General features: G+C 39.1%; 1 protein-coding gene across 3 annotated transcripts in view; it reads left to right on the plus strand.

Moving 5' to 3' along the window:
- Window positions 1-17,048, plus strand: part of MED13L (mediator complex subunit 13L) — a 164,263-nt gene that overhangs the window by 106,699 nt on the left and 40,516 nt on the right. For all 3 annotated transcript variants that reach the window (XR_001558545.2, XM_015878154.2, XM_015878156.2), the window contains 5 exons: window positions 7,711-7,856; window positions 9,135-9,329; window positions 9,708-9,899; window positions 13,426-13,588; window positions 14,432-14,536. Coding sequence is in view for 2 of the 3 variants with exons in the window: in XM_015878154.2 (XP_015733640.1) it covers window positions 7,711-7,856; window positions 9,135-9,329; window positions 9,708-9,899; window positions 13,426-13,588; window positions 14,432-14,536 (801 nt within the window). In the remaining variant the exon portion in view is untranslated. The remainder of the gene's footprint in view (window positions 1-7,710; window positions 7,857-9,134; window positions 9,330-9,707; window positions 9,900-13,425; window positions 13,589-14,431; window positions 14,537-17,048) is intronic.

Consider the following 17,048-nt stretch of genomic DNA (forward strand, 5'->3'; position numbering starts at 1 on the left):
ATGCATTTTTCATGGTTTTAGTATTTCCTACATGTTGTTTAATACAGTTTTGGATCATAAAATTCATTCCATGAATTGTGAGCATACTGCATAGTGGTTGCGTATGAAATAATTCTGCATAACCATCTTCTGGAAGGACAGCTGGTAGCAGACTGACAGCACTGAGCTTCATGTTTATCAGTAGGTGTTTACATCCCGTGCAGCCACTTTTGCAGATCATGCAATGAAGGATGATGAGTTTCTCTGAAGCCGTGTTGGGAAGAGAGTGGGGTTCAGTCCTCCCCAAACTCTGGGCCTGTTTCGTGCAGCTCATTCAGCCTTGTGATCTTCAGCAGCAGCATGAAGGGCATCACATCCTCCTTCAAGAGAGCACTGAGCTCTCAGTCCTTGATGAGGTGTGCTAAGAAGTGTGGAGGGGTTTAAGTACTTTGCTAGGGATTTTTTGTTGTTGGTTCAGTTCAGTCGGGGTATAGTTGGATTTTTTTGATCCTTGTTAGGGGACAAAAAGGGCGTTCATTCTATGACAGTGCTGTCCTCAGGCAGAATTGAAAGAGGTTAGCTGCAAGTCCTAGGAATATTAAAGCTCTCTGCTAAGTTTCGTATTGCTTCATGCTCTGTAATTTAAATGCAGGCTTAGTGTTGTAGCTTTATAATTATGTAAAGGTATCAGCAGATTTGTTTAGGGAGAGAAACCACCACAGAGGGGAGTCACGTCTTCCCAAGTTTGCAAATCCTGTTTCCAGTTGTCACTGCTGAATTGCTTGGAGGTGGTCAGGAAGAGCTGGGCTGTGTGTGGGGAGCTCAGTGCCAGCATTCCCCTGCTGGAAGAGCAGCAGCAGCTGGTGCTTGGGAAGTGGGTGCATGGATTTAATAGCAGATGACTTCATTGTTGGTTGTGTTTTTGTGTGAATGTGGCGCAAAAGTGATGATGCTGTTCATTTACTTCCGCTTCATACTGGAAGCAGCTATTTGAAGAAGCGCATCCATCGTTTTTAGATTTTAAGAATAACATTTTCCCTTATTATTATTATTATTATTATTATTATTAGTGTTAAGGGAACCAACTAGCCTTCTTTGATGTACTTTGTGTCGGTGAGACTGATAAATGTAATTTCATCTTTGGTGACCTTAATGACAACCAAGTACAGGCTCATGTCCCTTCTTTTCCTTCCAGTTTGCCATATTTGTTCAAGAATATCCTTTCTGAATGGCCTTAATCTAATATAATGCTACTTTGGATAATAGTATGCAGCTTTCATGGGGGTGAAGGCAGGAAGGGTGCATTAACCTACATTAGCAGGCAGCAGAAAGAAGCATCTGCTCAGGAGCGTTGCTGCAAGGGGCAGCGGTGTGTGATACTGTGCTTGTGTTGTAACTCAGACAATAAGATGTGCTGCATTTCTGTGCTCTGCTGTCTGCACTGGGGGCAGAGCCTGTATGCAAGTCTGGAGAGCATATCTGTGACTGATTGAAAAAGTAATTTAAATTGAGATACAGCAAATTAATTGTGGTGTCTATTAGCTTGTAAAATACTAGGGACTGATATTACTGTGCCAGCGCTGCTTAAATTAGTCCGAAAGCAATGACAAAGAAGAGCACATGCTTTATAGAAAATTAGTCTCCATTATTATTGGAGACATTTGTCTTCTTTTATGAGAACTCAGATTTCATTATTTTGTGGCCCACTTTTAGGATTTATGTATAACAATCTTATCTTAGAAGATATGGAAAACAGTACATTTGCAGCTGGACACATCTGTCTCTTTAAATGTGTGCTGCAAGTGGCAGTGCTTTCATTCTGCTTCACATCGCCCTTGTGCTGACAGCAAGCTGAGCATCACCTGCTGTTTGGGTGTTATTGCCCTGTACACCTCATGTGTTCACTTAGGTTTGTTTTGGAGTGGTTGATGGCTGCTTTTGTTCTTTTTTGGTCTTCGTAGCCAGGTCTGAACAGCACTGTGCTGGATGTTCCCACACTGAGAAGTGTTGTCTTGGGTACAGAGAACTGTTACTTGTATAAAGAAGGCCATGTACTGGTGGAATGATGATAATGTGGGATTTCAGTCTTTATGTTCAAGGCCAGGATGGATGGGGCCGTGAGCAGCCTGGTCTGGTAGGAGGTGTCCCTGCCTATAGCAAGAGATTGGAGCCATGTGATCTTAAAGGTTCCTTCCAACCCCAACCATTCTGTGATTCTATGACAATTGTACAGCACCTCCTAAAGTACATACATTAGTGTTTTTCTGCATCACGGTATTGTTTCCTATTATAGAGACATTGTGAGTGATCATTTTGTAACTAATTGCTGTTGATATAAAAGTTGAACACCTGAAATTTGTTGCTTTCAAAGCAAACTTTGACATAACCATCAAGATATAATTTGAGTGATTTTTGGTGTGTGTACATATAGATATACATACATACATACATATATATATATATATTTGTATACATACACACATATTTTTATACACACACACACACACACACACACACACATATATATATATATAACTTTTTCCTTTGGAAAATATTCTGTATTATCCCATATAATAAAAAGTATTTCAGAAATGTGAATCTTGTGGAACGAAGAGCAAAATGTGGTGGCATATGTATGAGTGCCGTGGGTTGAATCTGTGCAACAAGGGCATGTTTAACAAAAAACAGTAACCCAGGGCTTTACTCTCGGAGTAGCAGAAATATTCCTTAATACACTTAGTAGTATGAAAGTGAAGCTCCTAATGTAAGCATGATTTGATACTCTTATGTCCCTTTCTTTGTTAAATATTCTTTTCATTTCAAGGTGGCACATGACTGGATCATTAACTGGACTTGGCATGCACCTAAGTGCATTTAGAGTGTAATACTGAAAACTGCTAACCTAATTCAATGAGAGCCTTCTTACTTCCATCATCCAGACCCTACAGATGTGCTCATGATGTGCTGGTGCCTGTCATGTACCAGGTCTCAGACTCTTCCCACTTCCTTTGCCTTTTCTTCCTAGAAGCAGAGGTCCACTGCTAGTCCTAGTACAGAAGGATATCACTTCTGTATGGCTGCTAGCAGCACCTTTGTGGGGAATGGAGGGCAGCCGCCTCTTCTCAAGGTTTCAGTTTCCCTGTGGCTCTGGGACACCCCAATGAATCCTGTTACAAATATGCTGGTTGGTGATTCTCATGTCCCTTGCTTGGTGAGACCAGGTGATTGAGAGCTGCATGATCTGTGATAAAATTAGCAAGGAAGTGTAATTTAGGGCGATCCGGGGTTTAAGCTTTGCAGTACTGAGCTGCTGAGAAAAGGTCAGTTTATGCCTTAGGCTGAAAAAGAATGGAGCAGTTGGTTGGCCGGTCTCCATCAGCATTAGTCAGGCTTGTTCTTGATTTTAGGTTATTAATACTCAGAAGGATGTTTTTCAGTCCTGGTCTGCAGAGCAGAACTGCTTATAACAATTCAGAGGTGATTTTATGTCCCCTTTATTGGATGAAATGCCAAGAGCACAGCATAGATTGCTTTTTTGAGTTACGTGTAACCTAACATGTAACGTAGTACCATGAGTACAGTGTGTCATGTTGGATATATGTGCTCATCCAGCTGCAGTCCCACTATACAGAGAATTAGATCTTTTGTGGAAATGAATTTTCCAGTGGAATCTGTTTCATGCTGTCTCTAAATCCATTGAATCATGATGAAGGTGAGGGGATGTTAGAAATTTTAAATTTGTTTTCAACACATCTGCAGAGAGTGGTACAGTTAAGAGTGAATTCCTGATGTTGTTAAGGGCGTGCTCATTTTTTCCTAAGGAAGTTTAGAATTTCAATTGAAAATGAGCATCATCATGGATATCTTTAATCCTGGGTCTCATCACAGAGTTTTACAATTGTCTGAGTTGGAAGAGACCCTTAAAGGTCATATGGTTCAACACCCCCCCCCCACTGCAATGAACAGGGATGTCTATGGCTCAGTAGGTGCTTAGAGCCCCATCCAGCCACCTTAGGTGTCTCCAAGGATGGAGTATCCATCACCTCTCTGGGCAGCCTGTGCCAGTGCCTCATCACCATAGTGCCAGACATAACTTTTCTACTTCTATATAAGTATAGTATTAAGGGAGAACTATTGTGGCTGTTATTGCAGAACGTGTTCCTCCGTGCAGGATTTGTATGGCAAAAGCCTGCTGATTTTCTGTCCGAGAGGGTGAAAACTTCCCTCCTCAGCTGCTGTAGTGTTGCAGTACAGTGTTCGTAGTGTTGCAGCAGCGCTGCTCTGTGTGTAGCTCAGTCCATCCTTATTAAGGTCATTACAAAAAAAAAAAAGAAAAAAGAACAGGACTGTCTTAATCTCAGACTTCATAACCAGCCAGTATGGAGAGCAGTTTATGTTGTGTATAGAAAAGGTTATGTGCGTTGGACATGACCTTTCCTCCAGCAAAGACTAAAAAGACTACAATATAATTACTCCTCCAAGTGTTGGCTAATGGGATGTGCAGTAGTTCCACCATGCTGCAGATTGGTGTTGTCAATCAGAGTACAAACTGCAGATCCCATTTGCCCCCCTGTGTGTTGTGGGAGGGGGGAGAGTGAGGGATGTGAGCCTTGTTGAGAGGTGCTGGTGACAACTGAGCAGTTGCACTGGCAACAAGATTTTGCAACAAGTAATACATACAGTCTTAATTTAGAGTGAGAGATAATAACATTTGTCGGAGTGCTTGATCTGTTCCTCTTGTACATGTTCCCATTTGGTACATGCGTTCAGAACTCTGTTATGAAATGCATTTCTTTAGCATTTTCTTCACTGAGATTGTGGGAATAAGCTCTTTAAAGTTTGAATGCAGACCAGCTGAGCTTTCATTGGGTATTTATATAAACCTACAACACAGAGGAAGAGTAAGACAGTAAATCCGTCAGATGTTCTTTCTCTGCCAGTGTTGTGTAGTTTAAACCTGGTTGTGTTTTCATAGTTCTTGTTTGATTTTTATATGTACATAAATTTAACTTCATGTATTTCCCTTTAAGTTCTTTATAGTCACTTAGGGATTGGTGCTCAGAAAGGGGTCCTAAATATTACATGAACAAGCAACTTGGTTACCTTTCTGGCTATCTCCAAGGTTGTTTAAGGTAATGAAGGCCCAGAGAAAATAATCTGAAGGACGGTTGTTGTCAGTTGTGGCGATGAGGTGCCAGATTGATGGTCTGCTTCATGCAAATGCTCTTTATTGAAAGGATTTTATGTGTTATTCATCTTCTTTCCTTTGTATGTTGTGTTATGTTACAACAGATTATATGGCATTGCTGTTTCTCTTTGGGGCTTTTTCTTATCAACTTCCTTCCTTCCTTGTTAGAAATTAGAACAGAGAACAGATTGAAAGTACGATTAAGTGAACTGACATGGAATAACTGTCAGTGTGGAACTGAGGTGTGGTATTTTTTTCCTTATATTTCTATTAATAGAAGCCTTCTATTTAACTAATGTTTTTAATTTTAGCAAGTCTCTCCCTCAGTAAATATAATGGAAATAGTCCTTAAAGTGTGTGCTCAAGAATTTGCTGGCTCAAGGCTGCAGCGCTCAGCAGTTTTAGAACTTGGTCTAAATGCAGTTCTAGCTGGAAATAACATCAAACACTCCGTTTGGGAATGGCACGCCGTAACCGTGGAGGCTGTCAGTGAGCTGTAAAGGAGGGATGAGATTCTGCAGGGAGACCACAGAGCCTGTGTAGGGTAACATAGGGCCGCACTGAGCTCCGGAGCCACTCGCGCAGCTCTGATGTGTAATGCATCTGAAGAGCTGCCGCTGTTCCCGAAGGCTGTGTGTAGCTCAGTGAGCTTTGTGTGAATCCTGCTCAGCGACGTCTCCCATCCGCAGCAGGAGTGAATTCTGCAGCTTGGCGTTTGGGGAGCTGTGTGAGACGCACTGAAGCCAGGAATGTCGCTGGCCGGAGCACGCATTCCTCACTGGAGGACCTCACAGTGCTATGATGCTGTTTGCTTAAAATAAAATCTGTCTTTGTTACTAAAGTGAATGTTTTGCTCAGAGGCTGCTGGAAGCTTATTAGGAATGTAGGAAGTCCCCAGGCCTTGATCACTATTACTTTGTGGTCTTTTCCTTCTGTTCTATGGAAGACAGGTGGGACTTTTGCAGTCCAACACTGCAAGAAGCACGCAGAATCAAGGGGGATTGCTGTGTAATATCCTAAAGACAGGAGCTGAAAATGACGACTTAACAAACAGCTTTGTTCTCCTTTAGAGAGGCTGACCTGCTGCATACGGATTTCTCTGCTGGGATTATCCCCGTTTGATCTTAGACCAGATTTCTGATCCTCTTTTTATTTATTTGAGTCGTCTTTATATTTGTCCTATGTCGAGGAAGTAATGGGTTGTGATTAAATAGTTGATTTTTGTGTTTGTCATTGATGAACACAATCTGTTCTCATTTGGTTATACATATTACATGGGGCAAGGAAGGTAGATGGACAGAAACACCTGAAGCCGTTCTGTTCCTCACCTGCCACTTGCCTTGTAAATTAACGAGCAGTTTATTTCTACAACACTGATGACAGAGCGCAATGACCTGACATTTCTTTCCCTCATGGAAATGAAAATCTAATAAAACCTTTCATTTTGTAGCGTTAATTGATTGCTGCAAAGTATTTCTGAGGACAGAATGATAGTGCCAGTCTGTAATATAAGTAACCCTTTCTCACTGGATTTTCTCATCTGACCATTTTCTGTTTCCCTGCGCCAGTGTTGGAGGCTCACAGTACAGGGCAGTATCTTGTTCTACATGATGCATGGAATCATTCCGAGGTTATTGAGATTAATACGTCTTCCTGTTCTACACCATCAGTGCCTTTGTTTAAACGTAACTGACAGTAGTTGAGCACTTGGTTGTCTTAAATACTCAAGTGGAATTGCTGCAGTTGGCTGTGTTTCTTTCTGGTGAAGGTTGTTAATGCAGGCTGTATCATGGCCGGCCCGGTGCCAAAGGCAGCAGCAGCTCATGCTGTATGCAGCTCTGTATTGGGCTGAAGAGTCACTGCATTAACTGCCCCTTCAGCTTTAACAATTTATAGGTGGTTAAAATGATAAATCAGAAGCATGAAATGTGTTGTTGGTTTTTTTTTTTTGTGTCTTTGTGGCAAGGGATTTTCCAGCAAATAGTCAGCAGTGCTGGGAGGTTATTTTATAGGTAGAATAAAGTGGGAAAGTTTTAAATACCATCCACCTCCAATTAAGTTTAATAGTCAGTGACAAAACCACAGTTCATCTTAGACCATTGTCAGCTTCTTGTAATATTCATGTGCTCTTATTTTCTCTACACAGGGTCTCAGAAGGTGTTTAACAGACACCTTTCCTGTTTCTCTCCTGTTTCTGTTTCAGCTTGAATCAGCTGCAGAGTTGATGCTGAAGAACTGCTGTTATTTCTGAATGCTCATTATCTCTTGAGCTCTAGATAAAGTCCCTTTTGTTTGTAGAGATCTTACTAATTGAAACAAGCAGGGAAACAAATCTTTCAGATAGATGCCAGCACTGCTAAATAGTTGTTTAGCAATGGGTGCTGCTGTTGTACTTGGTTATCGGACAGTTGATTAACTTGTACTCAGTGGCTACAAGTGACAAGAGTGTATTTTAGCTTCTTACGGCTATGAAATCACTAGCTCCTTTGAGTTCACTAATGTGTTAATAAATTCCTTTCTCTTTTGTCTCCCCCCATCTCCAGTGAGCATTTGTCATGTGCCTTCACATTCTTTCTTCATGGGGAAAGCAATGTGTGCACCAGCGTGGAGATTGCTCAGCACCAGCCAATCTATCTGATCAACGAAGAGCATATCCAGATGGCCCAGTCCTCTCCATCACCATTCCAAGGTAAGGGAAGTGGTTTGGGGAATGTGGTCCATTTAAACCTCACTCCTGTGTGGGAGGAACCTGCTCCCGGTGGTGTTATCTTCAGAGATGAATTAAAATAAATAACTCTTCAAACAGTTCGGTTTCTATTCAGGAAGGTGGGGACATAAAGGAAAGTGTTGGTAGCACCTCAGAACTATAGCTAGACATAAACGATGTGCAGATTCTCTAGAGCTTTCTGTTTATGAATATTGTCTCAGAAAGTACACGTGTAGTAATTTGTTTTTTAAAGGTGAATTACTTATTATTTTAAAAAATGAACGTACTTTTTCTTGAGTGGTGTTTCCATCAGTGGTTTCAAACCTGTAACTTAAATAGCATAGGTATACAAATATTAAGCAGGGTTGAAAATGCGTCAGAAAGAATGAAGTGTTGATGCAACTATGACTATATATTTGCCCATGTAAGCAATTAGAATCGTAGAATCATAGAATCAGGGTTTTACAGAATTAAGTTAAAGCTGCTTGAATTCACGATGCAATTGCAGTGCAGTGCTCTACCTCTAAAATTTAGAGTATTTCAGTCATTGAGTCATTACACTCTGGAATTATAATTTCAAAGCAATTAAAGCAAGAGATCTTTATAAAATTAAACATTGAAATGAAGCAAAATGCACAGACTAGAAAATGAGTGTTCGGAGAAACTTGTTTGAAAAATATTTCTTTACAAGATGTGAAGTTTTGACAGAACAGTAGACTCTTACACCACTTCAAATTTTATTTCAGCAAATTAAGTTCCTTGCTGTCTTAAATAAAATATAACTAAAAGCAAAATGAAGTTAAAATGGGAATACTTCTGTTGAGCAGCTTCTTATCCCTATTTGTCATAACTGTGGTCTTCTTCAGGTTTGGTTCTCTATCCGTTTTAACACTGAGAAGGCCTTAGTACCATGCGTTGCTGGTAAAAGCTACTGTTAAATGTCCATCTCCTATTACTTCCATGTATGGTCATCCCTTTACCAGTGAGAGTTGTTCTAATACACTTAAATAAATTTGTTATGGATATTATTAACCTAAACTGCAAAAAGGTCTTTTAGCTCAGCAAGGACAGCCATACAAGATGCTAGAACAGTGTTATGAAGCCTTAAATTCCCAACCTTAACTGATTTTCCAGTGGTTTTTCCTTGAAGATGGATCTTTAAATCAGCATACAAAGGGAATAGTGAGCCAAGTTAGACAGAGGGCGCTGACAGGTAGTTGAAATGTACGTACTGTAAGCACTCTTACTCTTATTTTGCAGTTTTGGTGAGTCCTTATGGTTTGAATGGTACACTCACGGGTCAGTCATATAAGATGTCAGACCCAGCAACTCGTAAGCTCATGGAGGAATGGCAGTATTTTTATCCTATGGTGCTGAAGAAAAAAGAAGGCATGAAAGAGGAAGAAGAGCTGGGATATGACAATGATTTCCCCGTGGCAGTTGAAGTCATTGTTGGTAAGTTTCAGTATTCTGCCTGAAGCATTATTTTCTTCCACATGCTTTTAAAAAAAAATCTAATTAATCAGAAACAGCTATTATAATTTTCCTATCTTCTCTTGTAACTCTCTTGACGCTGGAACATCTGACTAGTTATCTTGCCTAAAGCTTCTTTACTCCCTGTATCCCACATGCTATTATTCACATTATCAAGCTTCTTGTTTCATCCCTGTGCTGGTTATAGAAGGTTGAATGTTTATTAGTATGTAAAATTCCTTACTTCATTGTATTTCAGACAAGTATTGCCTAATTGACATTGAAAACAAGTGGAAGCTGCTAGAACTGCTGAATATTGTATGCTATGTTTAAAACTTTTGTTTTTCCATTTCGTTATAGGTGGTGTAAGGATGGTGTATCCTTCAGCCTTTGTTCTCATCTCCCAGAGTGACATCCCCATGTCACAAAACACTGCCAGTACTGGAGGCCATATAAATGTGGGTCAGCAGGGGCTTGGAAGCATGAAAGATCCTTCTAGTACCTGTGGAATGCCTCTTACTCCACCCACTTCTCCAGAGCAGGCTGTTATGGGTAAGCAATAAGCCTAACAGCCTAGAGTTGCTATTTCATCTCTGCTTATATGAAGATAAGTGTGTGAAAAGTAGCAGATAAAAGACAGGAAATAGACTGAGATTTAAGAGACAGCTGTTTCCATAGGTCTGTGATAAATGAAAACTGATCTTTTAAAAACTCCTGAAAAAGACACACTTTTGAATGAAACTTTGTGAATTCTTTCCAGCTTTGTTTTCTGTAACACCATTATCTTTGTGCTGTATTGCAAATACGTGACTGACTAGATTATGCCAGTGTTACAGGTGGATTTTGTGTGTGCTTCTGAAGTGGTGTTTTTTTTTTTTTGCATCGAGATGAGAGTGTTGATTTATTGTTATACAAGGGTGTAATGATCAGTATGTAGTTCTTTTTGTACAGAGCTAGAAATACTGTGTTTAACTAATGAGTCATGTTTGTATAATATTAATATGCAAATATAAGCTACTCTTTTCACCTACCACCATTAGGTTTTAGATAGGGGCAATTCAAAAGAAATTCATAAGTCTACAGGCCTGGTGATGAAGAGCTGGCCTCTCAAATGAGGGCTGACATGAGATTCCATGCTCTGTGCTCAGTACACAGGGTGCTGCACAATGCCTGCCACTCCACTGCCTCTTCTGTCTGCTTAGAATGCACCTTCTGATCTCAGAAGTCATCTTCATGCTTGATAGATGGGATGCTAGATCATAGAATGATAGAATGGCCTGTGTTGAAAAGGACCATCCAGTATCAATCCCCGAGCTATGTGCAGGGTTGCCAACCACCAGACCAGGCTGCTGAGAGCCACATCCAGCCTGGCCATGAATGCCTGCAGGGATGGGGCATCCAGAGCCTCCTTGGACAACCTGTTCCAGTGCATCACCACCCTCTGTGTGAAAAGATCCTCCTAAGATCCAACCTAAACCTCTCCTGTCTTGTTTTAAAAGTCACTACCCACCCTCATAAAAAGCTGTTCCCCCTCCTGTTTATATGCTCCCTTCAAGTACTGGAAGGTCACGATGAGAACCTCAATATCTTGCCTCTTTAGAAATAAATATGTGTATCAGGTTGCACCTCAGAAATTAAATGTATTTATGCTGTCTGTTGTTATCTGGAATACGAATAAGCCCTTTGCATTAGTAGTTGTTGGAGGGGTTATGCTGTAACTAACTCTGTATCACAGTTTCAGGTGAGAATGTAGGAACAGAGGAGTCTTAGCCATAGAGAATATATGTATAGAAATGTATGTTTGTCTGCATGTATCTAAGATGATAAAAGGGGAAAAAAGAGTGAATTATCAGATACAGCAAAAAGAACTCAGTGGATTTTGTTCAAAATAACATTTTGAAAGCATGTGAAAAATTGCCATTGTATTTTTTAAATTTTCAGATCCCTGTTAAACTTATATAATATCCCAAGGGAATTCTGCTTTACAGTTTTCGTAACTATTAAAGTCTCAAAAAATGTTAATATTGTTCAATCTGGCAGCCACCATTTCTGTTTGATCTCTGCTGTTGTTTAAGAGAGCAATATGAAACTGGTGTTTCCCCAGAGAATAATGAAAGGATTCCATTATATTGTATCATTTACCATTTTAAAAGATCTTGACAAATTGGAGAAATGGATCAGAAAAACATGTCGTGCTGTGCAGAACTGGTAAATGGGTACATAAAGTGGGTTAATCTGAAGCATGTGAATAATCCTTCAGTTCTGCTCCATCCTGGTAAAAACGTGGGTGTAGTTCCACGTCTACTTTTGAACACCATTATTAAGCAAAGATGTGGACAAATTGAATGGAGTCCAGAAAAGCGCAGTATAAATGATGATAGATTTTTGCAAACAGGGCCCGCAGGGAAAGATGGAAAGAATTGAGGCTGTTTAGTCTGGAGAAATTTGAAGGAGAGACAGTCTAACAGTCTTCAGAGACATAAAAGGGGAAAAATAATAATCTTTTCTCTGCAACCAGTATGTAATGAATCTAAACTAGAGCGAAGCAAATCTAGGTTAAACATTGGGAAAAACTTTCTCTGAGGGAAGATAATGAAGTGTTAGAATAATTGGCTGGTGGGAATCTGCCATGAGCAGAGAGGTGGGTGGGTTGGGTTGGTTTTTCTTCTTTTCTCTCTTTCTCTCTTTCAGAGTGGGTTAGGCAAATGTTGTTTTCTGAAACAAGGTTGCAGTTGATCAGGGGCAAAAGAGGGGATGGGCTTCATGATCTCTTCAGATCTCTTCCAACCACACTTTCTGTGGTTGTCTCTAATGTATGTAGAGAAACAGTTTTCCACTGGAGTTATAGAATGGGATTTCTTTCAGGTGTAGAACAAGAGTGTAGTATAAAGGACATTAATTTTGGGGGAAAAAAAATTGTTAGCGCACACAAATGCAGTCTCAAAGCTCTTGTAGGCCCTTGGTTATCCTCCCTTACCTCCAGTTCTTCCCTCTCCATCACTTCTTTCACACTGGCAGTTACATACATCCTGCTATTAGCTTATGGAATACATATGTGTGTGCATTATGTTTACTCGTTTACATGCATTTCCCCCTGAAAAGGAGCAAATGTGCTAATTCTTGAAGTTTTGATCTGATTTTTATGTTTTTTATTACCAATACATTGAATTCTCAAGTGATGTGGAGCATTTGAAAGCCAGCAATGTAGATCATTAGTCACTAACCTCAGTATGTGTAGGAATATACTTTTGACTGCCTCTCTTTTGTTAGAACGCTATGTGAAAAGAGAAGCAGGAAAGTTCTGGGTGGAGAAAGTAACTGTAAGCATGAAGAATGGAAGAAGATACGGGATTAGGGGGCTTGTGTGCAATTGTAGAAGCTGGATTTTGAACATCACCTTATAGAAGTCAGCAGAACTGCCTTATTAGATGTAGCGATGTATGGCAGTGAATACTTCCAGCATTTCCTTCTTAAGGCTTTTTAAATTGTGTCATGCAGAAGGACAAAGTGTTCTGTACACTGATTTGACCTTGTTAAGATGCAGCCTGTCCTCACTTAGTTTTCCATCCAGGGCACAGTGACTGAACCAAATGAGCCTAAAGCTCCCTCTGCTGTTCCAGGTTCTGCTTTTAAAGACGACTCTTGGATTTCAGCTAATCTAAACAAAACCGCAGTGTGTAGTAGAAAAAGAAACATCTGCTTATACAACAGCTGATAAGGTTCTCACAGACAGAAGTAAATGAAGCGCAGAGTGTAAATAAGAATGTTCGGGTTATTAACATGTTGAATAATATTTTCAGTTCTATGAAATATGATACTAATTGCACAGTACAGCTGAGAACCTCACGTTATTTTAGTTGTATATATGAACAATCAGTTGATAAACTGGTCTGTAATAGTTTGTATCTAAACTGTAAGACCTCATTGAAGCAAGTTTTGATTTTGGTGTTTCAGTTCAGGCTTAATATAAAGAAGTAGTGTCATGGTGTTCCATTCATTTCTTTGTTGAGGTTTTATTTTGTGTATAAATAATGATTTCTGCTTTCAAATAATGAATAATGCTTATTTTATCTTGTAGGAGAAAGTGGATGCTCTCAGAGCAGTATCAGCCATTCAGCTGTACAGGAGGGGGCAGTTACTGTACACAGTCCAAAGAAATCAAGCAAGATTACTCCAAAATTTCACAATCATATGGTTCAACGTGTCTGGAAGGAATGCATTCTCAACAGGTCACAGTCCAAGTAAGGCAGTACTCCTTATTAATACCATATAAGATGTAGTTAAAATATTAATAATTTTTCCTTAGATGTTATTCCTGACAGAATTTTTTTGCCACTGATCAAAGCTAATATTGTAATGCAGCATTATCAAAGAAAATTTGTTACTATATTCAGTTGAAAACTCTTTAACGCTGTTCATACTGCATTTGCAGACATGTATTGTAGTTGTGTCAGACTTTGAGGTTAAAAATTTATACAAGGTGCTTTTAGTGAGGTGCTTTCAGATCTAATGTCCGCAGTTTCTAGCTCCACTTGTAGCTACTAGACTGAAAGTTGGGTGACTAGAGGGTGTGTTTGATATTTAGAACTCCAACGATAATGTTTAAAGAGCTGGACTACAATTCCTGTGATAAGGATATGGATTCTTTTTAGCATCACAGATCTTTATTGCTTAAATTTTTATTTATTGCTTAAAATATATTCGTGGCACAAAATGCCTAAAAATCCTTTTTTTTTTTTTTTTTTTTTTTTTTTTTTTTTTTTTTTTTTTTATTGTTTCCATGCAGTTTCCTATTTGAATATGTCGGATGAATTTTCAGATTCAATCTAAATTGCTTGAATCTTATTTTCTGTTCTCAAACCCCAGACAAACATTTATCTGACACAGAGCTGGTACCGTCCTCCCATATAAGTTTTAGGTGTATTAGAGGGAAATACTGTTAAATAAAGAATTATATTTCAAAGGTAAAGTAGCAGATAAGAATTTTATTTGAGATCAACATATGTGAATTTATGCATGCTTGTTTATTTAAAGTTTTGTTTTACACAGTGTAATAATCACTACAGCAATTGTTTATTCCTTAGGAGGAATCAAATTACAACTGCAAATCTGGAAGTGGAAGTTCCTAACAATACTGTTTCTTGGGATTTTGTGGATCCAGCCCAAAGAGTCAGTTGTTCTTGTTCCAGGTGAGCTTCACAGACAGGAAACATTTCACATGCTGAGAGAGTTCAGTTCAGATTGAGGTGCCCTTTAAGAAGCCGGTTGCAGTTTAGCTGAGAAAAGAGGAAACTCTAAAACTGTGCAAATCAATCACATTCAGGTGATTAACAAGCATCTCTTATCATTGTCTACTTGTCGCAGGCAACTTAAGTGGAAAAATGGTCTCAGATTAAAGAGCCAAGGTCTAGAATCACTCAAACATTTCTCATTTGTAATCAGCCCATCCTTCAGGCTTTTTGGAGATGTGAGCTTCAAAGCTCCAAGATTTGGAGTGCTAAAATTATGATGAAGAGGAGCAGAAGCTCAAATGGCAACTTATGCAGAGTTGGTTCAGAATTAATAAACATCTGGTACAGATCAGTGAAAGAGTTTGCATCTTGCCTGAGTTTCACTGCATCCTGATTGAGGAATTCGTTTGGAAAAAGGCAAAAAAATCATTTTCAATCACACCAAAAAGGCACCGAGACAAAAGAGCAGCTTTGCAGCATGGTCACCTCTGTGAGAGGATGAAAAAGAAAAGAGAGCACAGTAAAGGAGCACTTTAGAAGTTTATTCAATTATCTGTCATTTTTGAACACTGGAAGTTTCTGTGCTACTCGCATAGAAGAGACAAACCAGCAGCACCACTTCTACTAATTGATTTGTAGAATTATCAGAGGTGCTGGAGATGGCCAGAAAAAATGGCTTCTGCTGGAACATTCCTGTGAAACAATTTCTACTGAAATGGTTAATTCCTGAGGTCACCATCTATTTATTAGACTTGTAAAAATGTTGATGTGACCTAATGAAGTTATATTTAAGTATTCAAAGATGTAATGACATTCTTGTGCTCAAATAGAAACACTGCCATGCTAACCAAGCCCCTGTGGTATTGTGCTTGTTTGATTGTTTGTTTTATTTTAATACTACAAGAGGGGGCTTTGCCAGAATTATAGTCAACAGCTGATGATATGGCTGAAATGATTTGCCACTCTTTTGGCTGATGGAGGCATAGCTGGTTTTCCTTTTTCCTTTTCTTTTGACAGTGAGGCGAGCTTGAGAATAATGCTCTAGGTAATCATAACAGTTGTTTAACCAAATTATTAAATGTTTGACCTGTCACAGTAGTCTGTACAGGGCATTATGTGCAGACAAATCTGCATAGAGAAATTTAGGAATATAGGACTCCATTGATCACTGGAAGGCTGTTGTTTAGAAAATGAGAAAGCCTGATTGCATCCCTGTACTTTGTGACTGACTTCATACAAAGCGGGTTCTTATTTGTGTATGTGGAAGAAGAGATAAAGGAATGCAAAGGGATTGTGTGTCACGTGGAAGGCAGAGTGTTGAGTCTGCAAGACCTGTGCTGCCTGAAGTGAAAATGTTGCTCTTCTGCAGCTTTACTTTTACTTTGATTATTTGTTGGTTGAATGCATACTGTTGAATATATATATGTATATACTCAGGAATGTGGAACAAATGAGTGTTTTGTCAGGATGCCAAGTGTTCTCTATAGAAAAATGAAGTCAAGCCTTGCCTGGAAAGCTTGGGGAACCAATTGTGGAAAATGGGGGTCAGAGTCTGAAGACAGGTTGAGCTGCATTTGCAATTTCACGTGGTTTCAAACAGCAGTAAATGTGTGCCATGTGATTTCTGTGTAGGTGAAGACGCTGGACAGACACTGTCACACCAGTATAACTGCCTTAGTCATCACTGTGCCTGTTGTGTGCACTGTGTAAATGTGTAATTATTATTAAAAAAATAATAAAAAAATGTGAAGATAGGATCTCATATATGGAATTCTTTGATACTCAACATCAAATTCAATCTTCTATAGCTTTCTGTCTTGAAAAACAGACCGTCTGGTGTCAAGTTCTGTAGTCATGTTGGTATGGTGAATGATGGAGAATAAGCACATGCTTAAGGCACACCTGCAGTTATTAGTGCATTAGGTCCACATGGATGCTGTGCTAAGGATGATCTATGGTGGCAGAGAACTTCTAATGTTTCCTGGTAACACCAATAAAGCAAACACAAATAAAGCCAGGACAACACCACGCAGTGTAAGATAGTTACAGGAAAAAGATGCAGTACAAATAGTTGTATTTGTACCATTTGACAATCACTCTTCAAAACTTCGATGTTTTCCTAACTAAGTCATAGAAGCAGAATTAGTTTTTCTCAGTCTAGCAGTACGTTTCATTTGAGATAATACAGTTTATCTTAACATTGTAATAAGGTTTCATGTTAGTGGATTTCTGGTTTTGAATGCTTTCAAATATTTATTCATACTTTTTCATCAATTCTTAGTTGCTTATTTTTTTGACTAGTTTTGCCTTTTTTTCTTTTCTTTTCTTTTCTTTTCTTTTCTTTTCTTTTCTTTTCTTTTCTTTTCTTTTCTTTTCTTTTCTTTTCTTTTCTTTTCTTCTTTTCTTTTCTTTTCCTTTCCTTTCCTTTCCTTTTCCTTTTCCTTTTCCTTTTCCTTTTCCTTTTCCTTTT

This window comes from Coturnix japonica, chromosome 15, assembly GCF_001577835.2.
Source record: "Coturnix japonica isolate 7356 chromosome 15, Coturnix japonica 2.1, whole genome shotgun sequence".
NCBI classification, from domain to species: domain Eukaryota; kingdom Metazoa; phylum Chordata; class Aves; order Galliformes; family Phasianidae; genus Coturnix; species Coturnix japonica.